At 55.3% G+C, this 9514-nt stretch overlaps 1 protein-coding gene across 2 annotated transcripts in view; it reads left to right on the top strand.

The window, feature by feature from the left end:
• mcu (mitochondrial calcium uniporter) overlaps nt 1-5191 on the top strand; it is a 103709-nt gene extending 98518 nt beyond the window's left edge. For both annotated transcript variants that reach the window (XM_056291774.1, XM_056291773.1), the window contains exons 5-9: nt 1131-1235; nt 2033-2193; nt 3282-3485; nt 3667-3783; nt 4727-5191. In XM_056291774.1, the coding sequence (XP_056147749.1) occupies nt 1131-1235; nt 2033-2193; nt 3282-3485; nt 3667-3783; nt 4727-4807 (668 nt within the window). In that variant the 3' untranslated portion in view covers nt 4808-5191. The remainder of the gene's footprint in view (nt 1-1130; nt 1236-2032; nt 2194-3281; nt 3486-3666; nt 3784-4726) is intronic.
• Nucleotides 5192-9514: the final 4323 nt, after the last annotated feature.

Below are 9514 nucleotides of genomic sequence, written 5' to 3'. Positions count from 1 at the left end.
TTCTCTCTCTACCTCTTTCTACCCCTCTCTCTCTCTCTCTCTCTCTACCTCTCTCTCTCTACCTCTGTCTCTCTACCTCTCTCTCTCTCTCTCTCTACCTCTCTCTACCTCTCTCTCTACCTCTCTCTCTACCTCTCTCTCTCTCTCTCTCTCTCTCTACCTCTCTCTCTACCTCTCTCTCTACCTCTCTCTCTCTACCTCTGTCTCTCTACCTCTCTACCTCTCTCTCTCTACCTCTGTCTCTCTACCTCTCTCTCTCTCTCTCTCTCTACCTCTCTCTACCTCTCTCTCTACCTCTCTCTCTCTCTCTCTCTCTCTCTCTACCTCTCTCTACCTCTCTCTCTACCTCTCTCTCTCTACCTCTGTCTCTCTACCTCTCTCTCTCTCTCTCTCTCTCTACCTCTCTCTACCTCTCTCTCTACCTCTCTCTCTCTCTCTCTCTCTACCTCTCTCTCTACCTCTGTCTCTCTACCTCTCTCTCTCTCTCTCTCTCTCTCTCTCTCTCTCTCTCTCTACCTCTCTCTACCTCTCTACCTCTGCCTCTCTCTCTCTCTCTCTCTCTCTACCTCTCTCTCTCTCTCTCTCTCTCTCTCTCTCTACCTCTCTCTACCTCTCTACCTCTGCCTCTCTCTCTCTCTCTACCTCTCTCTACCTCTCTCTCTCTCTCTCTACCTCTCAATTCAATTCAATATGTGCTTTATTGGCATGACATACATTTGTGTACATATTGCCTCTCTCTCTCTCTCTCTCTCTCTCTCTCTCTACCTTTTCTAAGACTGATTTTTGTCCAAGCTCTTGCTCTGCAGAGCAGGGTAACAGGGGTCTTACCTGTGTTTTATGTTGTGGGTTGTTGGTGAATGATTGTTTCTTGGGCTCGTTAAAAGATGCTTATTGGGTGTTTGTACTTTGACGAGTATTGTTAATGTTGAGAAAGATTTCAAGTCTGTTTTTTGTTGCATTTATTTGTTAAATTAAAGACTTGCTTTAAAATTCAAATTCTCTCTCTACCTCTTTCTACCCCTCTCTCTCTCTCTCGCTACCTCTCTCTCTCTCTCTCTCTCTCTCTCTCTCTCTCTCTGTCTCTCTGTCTCTCTGTCTCGTTCTTCCTCTCTGGTCCTCTGTGTTTGCAGATGGGGCGAGGGTGGCCTCCTCCACAGGTATAGACATCCTGCTGCTGGATGATTTCAAGCTTGTCATCAACGACACCACACACCTGGTGCGACCACCGCGGAGAGGTGAGGGCCGGCGTGGCGTGGGGGGGGGGGGGGGAGTCTGTTCCCTGCTCCGTCACTCGGGTTAAGCTAGTCTCTATGACAACTGAAAAAAAGACCCCGTGTGTGTCTGTGTGTGTGTGTGTGTGTGTGGATAGGCATGCCTTTGTTGTCTTTGTTTTTTTTTAAATTTTGGGTATGTGTCCTGGTCGCTGCACTAGCGCCTCCTCTGGTCGGTCGGGGCACCTGTTGGGGGGGGGGACTGGGGGGAATAGCGTGATCCTCCCACGCGCTGCGTCCCCCTGGCGAAACTCCTCACTGTCAGGTGAAAAGAAGCGGCTGGCGACTCCACGTGTATGGGAGGAGGCGTGTGGTAGTCTGCAGCACCTCCCCGGACCGGCAGAGGGGGAGGAGCAGAGACCGGGATGGTTCGGAAAATAGGGTAATTGGCCGGGTCCAACTGGCCATCTGTGTGTGTGTCTGTGTGTGCATAGTCATGCCTTGGTTTTCAAACAAGTGTCTTTCTTCCTGTGTACATGTGTGTGTCTGTATGTGTGTGTGTGTGTGTGTATGTCTGTGTGTATGTGTGTGTGTGTGTGTGTGTGTGTGTGTGTGTGTGTCTGTGTGTGTGTGTGTGTGTCTGTATGTGTGTGTCTGTGTGTGTGTATGTGTGTGTGTGTCTGTGTGTGTGTGTGTGTGTGTGTGTGTGTGTGTGTGTGTCTGTGTGTGTGTGTGTGTGTGTGTCTGTGTGTGTGTGTCTGTGTGTGTGTGTGTGTGTGTGTGCGTGTATGTGTGTGTGTGTGTGTGTGTGTGTACCTCAGAGCTGCTGGCCCACGAGGAGGCGGAGAGGCTGAATGACGTCAAGCTGCTGGTGCAGCAGCTCTACACCACCCTGCGCATCGAGGAGCACCAGCTCTGCAAAGAACGCGAGCTGATTGGAAGACTGGAGGACCTCAACTCTCAGCTCCGCCCCCTGGAGAAGGTCAAACCCGCTCCGAGGAGCCCGACGGAAACGCGTCCCGGCTCGGCTGTTGGCCCGCCGAGACACGTGTCCGTCCTCTCTGTCCGCCGCTCGAGCCGATCACCGCCTGGCGCACGCGGCCGAACGCCGCCATTTCAACGCCGCCATGCAGAACCCCCACATCAATCATACCTCTAACTCGTAACGATCATATTCATACGGGAAAGGGGGCGTCCGGGTGGCGTCCGGGTGGCGCGGCGGTGTATTCCGTTGCCTACCAACACGGGGATCGCCGGTTCGAATCCCCGTGTTACCTCTGGCTTGGTCGGGCGTCCCTACTGGCACAATTGTCCGTGTCTGCAGGTGGGAAGCCGGATGTGGGTATGTGTCCTGGTCGTTGCACTAGCGCCTCCTCTGGTCAGTCGGGGGGGGGAGGGGGAACTGCGGGGGAATAGCGTGATCCTCCCACGCGCTACGTCCCCCTGGTGAAACTCCTCACTGTCAGGTGAAAAGAAGCGGCTGGCGGCTGCACGTATATCAGAGGAGGCGTGTGGTAGTCCGCAGTCCCCTCCCCCCCCCCACCCGGATCGGCAGAGGGGGTGGAGCAGAGACCGGGACGGCTCGGAGAGTGGGGTGATCGGCCAGGGATAACCGGGGAGAAAAAGGAGGGAAAATGTTGGTTCCAGGCGTCACGGTGGCACAGCACGGTCGCCTCACAGCAAGAAGGTCCTGGGTTCGAGCCCCGGGGTCGTCAGACCTTGGGGGGGTCGTCCCGGGTCGTCCTCTGTGTGGAGTTTGCATGTCCTCCCCGTGTCTGCGCGGGTTTCCTCCCACAGTCCTGCAGAGACGTGTAGGTCAGGTGGATCGGCGGCCATACTAAATTGTCCCTAGGTGTGTGTGTGTGTGTGTGGACCCAGTGACGGCCTGGCGGCCTGTCCAGGGTGTCTCCCCGCCCGCCGCCCAATGACGGCCGGGATAGGCTCCAGCACCCCCCGCCACCCCGAGTAGGATGAGCGGCGTGGATGACGGACGGATGGAAATGTGGTTTTCTGTGCATGTGAGTCGGGTCGAGTGCTTGGTGGTGAACTGTGCTTGTGCCCGCCCGCCAGGTGAAGGAGGAGCTGAGCAAGAAGGCGGAGCGACGCACCACCTGGGTCCTGTGGGGCGGCATGGCCTACATGGCCACCCAGTTCGGCATCCTGGCCAGGCTGACCTGGTGGGAGTACTCCTGGGATATTATGGAGCCCGTCACCTACTTCATCACGTACGGCACCGCCATGGCCATGTACGCCTACTTCGTGCTGACTCGCCAGGTAAGAGACGGCGGGACACGAGGAGCACGTGGGGAGGCGTGGTCACGGGGCGTGTTTCTGTGCTAGACGGAGAGAGCCTCCTTCCCTTAAAAAAAAGATGGCGTCTCGGTCGGTAGCGTGACTTTATGTATCGGTGGTTCTTGACGGCGGTGGTTCGTGTCTGTCTCACTCTCCCCTGCAGGAGTATATCTATCCCGACGCCAGGGACAGACAGTACCTGCTGTTCTTCCACAAGGGGGTGAAGAGGACTCGCTTCGACGTTGACAAGTACAACAAGCTGAAGGACGACATCGCCGAGGTACGGCGGCTCGCCGGGGCCGAGACGCTCCCTGGCAGAAGAGGAGCGGAGGAGTCACGCCGGGGGCCCTCGGCCGCCTCGCACACCCACACCTCCTCCGTTTGATGCAGCAGCACACGTTACCCCGCCCCGCTCTAATACCGGTGTTCTCCCCCTCCCTCTCCCTCTCTCTCTCCCCCTCCCTCTCTCTGTCCCCTTCCTCCTTTCTTTCTTGTGCTCCCCCTGTCTCATTTGTTCTTATGCTGTCTCTCTCTCTGTCTCCCTCTCTCTCACCCTCCCTCTCTCGCCTCTCTCTCCCTCTCTCTCTCCCTCCCTCCCTCTTCCCCTCTCTCTCACCCTCCCTCTCTCTCTCCCTCACCCTCCCTCTCTTCCTCCCGCTCTCTCCCTCTATCCCTCCCGCTCTCTCCCTCTTTCTCCCTCTCTCTCTCCCTCTTCCTCTCCCTCCCTCCTCCTCTCTACCCCTCTCCCTCCGTCTCTCTCTCTCCCTCCCTCTCTCCCCTCTCCCTCCCTCTATCGCTCCCTCCCTCTCTCTCCCCCTCTCCCTCTCTCTCCCCCTCTCCCTCCCTCTCTCTCCCTCACTCTGTCTCACTCACTCTCTCCCCCCCCTCCCTCTTCCCCTCTCCCTCACCCTCCCTCTCTCTCTCCCTCACCCTTCCTCTCTTCCTCCCGCTCTCTCCCTCCCTCTTCCTCTCCCTCCCTCTCTCTCCCCCTCTCCCTCCCTCTCTCTCTCTCTCTCTCTCTCTCTCCCTCCCTCTCTCCCCTCTCCCTCCCTCTATCGCTCCCTCACTCTCTCTCCCTCCCTCTCTCTCCCCCTCTCCCTCCCTCCCTCTCTCTCCCTCATTCTGTCTCCCTCCCTCTCCCTCTCTCTTTCTCTCCCTCCCTCCCTCCCTCTCTCTCTTGCTCTCTCTCTCTCTCTCCCTCCCCCCTCTCCTGTGTCTCCTAGGTGGAACTGGATCTGAAGCGTTTGCGGGACCCGCTCCAGCTCCAGCTCCCAGTACAGCAGCTCACCACCAGTAAAGATTGACGGGACGACTGAGAGCTCCTCCCCTCCTGTCTGAGCTCCTACATCTCCCTCCTCAGCCCCCCCCACCCCCCCACCCACTCCTCTCTGTCTACCTTCAGTTCTCCCCCCTCAACTATCCTCCCCCAACACCCCATCCATTTCCCTCCCCGACCTCCCCCAACTCCTAAGTGAGCCTATCCCTTTCCTGACTGTGGGAGTTGGTTTTCTTTCTTTTTTCTTTTCTTTCTTTTTCTTTTTTGTTTTTTTTTCCTTCGTTTTCACTTTCTTGACTGAAAACTCCGATTCGATTTGCAAGCGAAACCAGTAAAAGTGGACGATGGTGAGAACAGGAACTGGAACCCTCGTATAGCTGAGGGTGGTTAGGAAGATGGAAGATGAAGATGATGTGATGATGATGATGATGATGGTGGCGGTGGTGGCGGTGGTGGAATTAAAGTCGACTCTATGGACACGCCTCAACAGTTCTGAAGGAAAGCCCACAGGGAACCCCAGGAGGCAGACGGGTCGCGCCAGTCGGCAAACCAGCTGAGGGGACGTGCAGAGTGGCGGCCATCTCTGAGAGTGTGTGTGTGTGTGTGTGTGTGTGTGTCAGGTACATCCTGGGGATGCTGGGACACTGCCTCCAGCCGCCTTATGGGCCAGCTAGGTCCATACAGCAGTGTTGCTCTGCTTTTCTGGCAGTCAGACTATAAACACACACACACACACACACACGTGTGCGCACCTACCCGGCGGTAGTCGGGGTGGGCTCCAGGGAGGCGCTCTGTCCCATGAATAAAAGTTTACAAAGATGTCCTCCTCCAGCCCCGCTGCTGTCTGCATGCACGGAGGAGAGGGCTCCGGCCCAGGAGTGGCTAAAAAAGATCCGCTGCTCTCCCCCCCCCCCCACCCCACCCCACCCCACCTCCCGTTCTCCCTCCCTGGGCCGTGCCCCACCCGTGTGACGGAGACGGCTGCCTTGCCCGCGTGTGACCTTTATCAGGAGCCTTTCTTTGGCCCGTGCAGGATGCGGGGGGAGGAGGGGGGGGGGAGGCGTCAGGCGACTTCCTCTTCCTGTTGACGTCCTGCACTGACACAATCTCCGCGAGGAAGAGGGTACTACCCACAAAAACATCACTGTGTGTTCTTTTATTCCAAAAGATATTTTGGCACTTTTTATTTTGAAAGCCATAGTATATTTGTTATGAAAAGAATAATATATATATATATGAATATATATACAATCAAATAAGGTGACCAGAGGCTGGTTTTGCAGTGGGGGGGGGGGGGGAGCTCTCCTAGAGACACATTTTCATTAGGACTGCATCTTCTGCATCTCCATAAGAAACTCCCTGCTGTTAAGCCGCCCCCCCCACTCGCCCCCCCCCCAAAAAAAACCCCACACACGCCCCTGTATACCTGCACACCCTTGCTAGCACCGGTTTTGCTGCCCAGACTCAGTTCTTGTATTTCTTTTGGACAGCAGACAAACGTGTGTACTCCCGTCCGGTGCCCCTCGAGGAGCGCTGCTGGAACATGGCCGCTGGAGGGAAGCGACGCCGTGGGGCGGAGTTGGGGGCGAAAACGGCTTAGATCCAAACGCTGCGGGGGGTGGTGGAGGGGCAATAACAGGTGACAGTGTGGATCAGGCGATGCTGATCTCACACTTCGCAAGGTGGATAAAGGAGGCGGTCGTGGAAAACCGGAGCTGTGGCCCGTGCGCCGGACTCCCGTGTCTGCAGGCGTGCCGTGACCCGGGGGGGGGGTGGGGGGTTAGGGTATGCCCCGTCACAGAGCAATAGGGGTTCGGGTAGACGACGGAGGGTAAACTATCACATGCAATAAACTCGTGCTCACGACATTTTAGCAGCATTTTGGGGTTCCACGCCTGGCAGGCTTCGACGCGGCCTTTCGAGACAGAACTCAGCACGTCGTGACATCCATCCCTAGAATTACAAGAGTCGAGAGTCCTCCTCCCCCCCCCCCCCACTGTCGCTGTGACGCCGCCTGCCCCCATGATGGCTGTGCAGGGTAGACTGCATGCTGTATGGTATGCCCTCATTAGAAGTCTGTGGATGTGTAGGAGCATTGTCGCGACTTTTCTACTCGACTCGGATTCTTTTCTTTGCCACATGTCGCTCAAGTCTCATCTCCCGGCCCGTTGTGTTGCAGAAAAAGCCATATATATATAAATCTGTGTTGTTCACTTCTGCAGCTGGTACTGGGGGGGGGACCCGCTCTACCGGCTGCGGCTGGTACCGGGGGACCCGCTCTACCGGCCGCGGCTGGTACCGGGTGACCCGCTCTACCGGCCGCGGCTGGTACCCGGGTGACCCGCTCTACCGGCCGCGGCTGGTACCCGGGTGAGCCGCCCTACCGGCTGCAGGGCGGTGTCGTGGTTGGCGAGGATCGGCTCGGTTCTCTCTCCCTCTCTGACTCCGTCTTGACATTTTAAGAGGTCTGAAAAGTCGTTTTTCCCCGAGGAGCTTACGGAGGTCACCGTGGGCAGCGAGGGCCGCTACGGTGACCCCACGCCTCTGGGAGGAGGGGACCGGTCCGAGCCATGTGTTGTTCCTGCTTCGTGTGCCACGAGCGGGGTCATACTGCAGATGTGCTCACGTGGACCCTGCAGGTTCTCCACTGAGACGCACGATGTTTACGTGGAACCGTGTCGCCCGTGCAGCTCTCCAAGTTGTTTCTGGCCTCCTCATTTCTCTGTGTGTGCGTGCACGTGTGCGTGCGTGCACAAATTAGCTGGTGCGTGTTTAGACGGTAATGGATAGACACGACCCGGAATATCGTGTTGCGGCAGGTTTCCGGGGAGATCCCGGAGGTGTTTGCCTGCAGAGCCAGCGTCCGCGCTCAGGTCAGGATGTCGTGTTTTGATAACGTTCGTCTCGTGTATTTGAGAAGAAGCACGTCGGAGCAAAACGAAAATCCATACCAGCCGATCCCTTCCGGTTTCGGTTTTTCACCAATTGTTGCTAATTTATGAAAGAAACGACGAACGAAACAGTTGGAAGAAATAAACGAGTCGCGCTCTCGCCCCTCTCGAGAGCGACCAGTCAACGGCGTTCAGTCACTCCCCTCCCACGTGGGAGAGTTTACACACGCTCGTGCAAGGAAAGCACACGCACATATACACACGCACACATATACACACACATATATATATATACACATACACACATACACACGCACACATGCATGCACACATACGCACACACATACATACACACGCACGCACACATACATGCGCGCATGCTGTGAGGAGTACTCCCGGAGAGAGGGGTGAGAGTGGAGAGCTCCACGCCGTCCAGTCCTCCTTCCTGCTGTCTGTTCATCCTCACCACCTCCCTCTTATGGCGCCATCCACCACCTTTTTCTTTTCCTGATTTTGTATGTCGCCTTTTCAACGAACGTTTTTTTTTTTGTTGTTTTTTTTTTGTTTTCACTTTTTAAAACAAAACTATATCAAATATAGGGAACTTTATTATAAAAAAGCGGGTGTTGCATGAATGTATGTTTACATGGGAAATTATGTAAAAACCAAAAGATGATTTATCCCAATGGAGTAAAAAAAAATCAAGTAAATAAATACACACACACAAAATACAAAAAAAATACAAAAACAAGCGAAGATAATTAAAGAACGTTGTTTGTAGAGATTCCTATAGTTGTGAAGGGCAAACGGGACGGGGCTATTATCTGAAAACCATGTCTTTAGGATCTGCCCTGCCAAATCTGACTCAGTCCCAGCCAACCCAACTGCACCCCCCCCCCACCCCCCACCACCACATCGCCCCGTCCCCACCTTTTCATCCACCCACCGTGACCCTCGGGCTGTATCGGCCGCCGGGCCCTGACGGAGGAAAGCCTCCCGTCCTCTCATGCGGCTCCGCCAGATCTCCCAGGAGCTGTGATCCGCGTTCAGGCCAGCTCGTGAGTCTGAGCCCGAGGCCTCGGGGACCCCCTCCCTCCCCCCTCTCCCTCCTGTCATTCACCGCCATCCTTTATTGTTTTTCTTTTCTTCTTCTTCTCTCGTCTTTTCTCCTCCCGGTGACATTAGCTGATGCGTTTTCCTGGGCGTGAGTTGTGTTTCGCTTTGTGTGCACTTCTTCTGAAACGCGGTGAAGAGGAGCGAGGCAGAGCGTGGGCCTGGAAAAGAGCTCGTGATCCATTCTCACCTCTTCTGTTGTCCGTGTCCGTTCCGTCGCCGTTTTGCTTTCTGTTGACATTTGACGCTGTAATGTTGGCAAAAAAAAGAAAAGTGTAAAAACATGTATCATTTATGAAATATGTATAAAAGAGAAATGTAATTCAGTTATCAATAAAATCCCTATCCAGTTTTTGGAGCCGGTGGTGCGCTTGGAGTCTTTGCTGTGATTGATGGGGGAAGACGGTTTCGCATGTTTACAGCCGGTGGTCTCTCGGGGGTCCTCGACCCCTCCCTCCTCCTCCGGTTCTCCTTGGCCTCCAGTACTTCCTGTTGTCCCAGGACGTCCCGTGGAGATAAAGGTACGGGGAAGGAAGTACTGCGGTCACACGGACCAGAACTACGGCTTCGCAGCACACTGAAGTGAAATGGGGACATGTTTGTTTGGATGGTGTTTTACTCCCGTACTCTGGTGGTACTCTGGTGGTACTCTGGGAGAGAAGTACTCTCTCATCTCAACACGAAATCCAGCATTTCAGAGTCTGGGATTAACAAAAATAACCTGAAAATGA

The sequence above is a fragment of the Lampris incognitus genome, chromosome 13 (genome assembly GCF_029633865.1).
Source record: "Lampris incognitus isolate fLamInc1 chromosome 13, fLamInc1.hap2, whole genome shotgun sequence".
Classification (NCBI taxonomy): Eukaryota; Metazoa; Chordata; class Actinopteri; order Lampriformes; family Lampridae; genus Lampris; species Lampris incognitus.
Note: the sequence above shows the minus strand (reverse complement) of the source record. Positions and strands in the feature narration are given on the sequence as shown.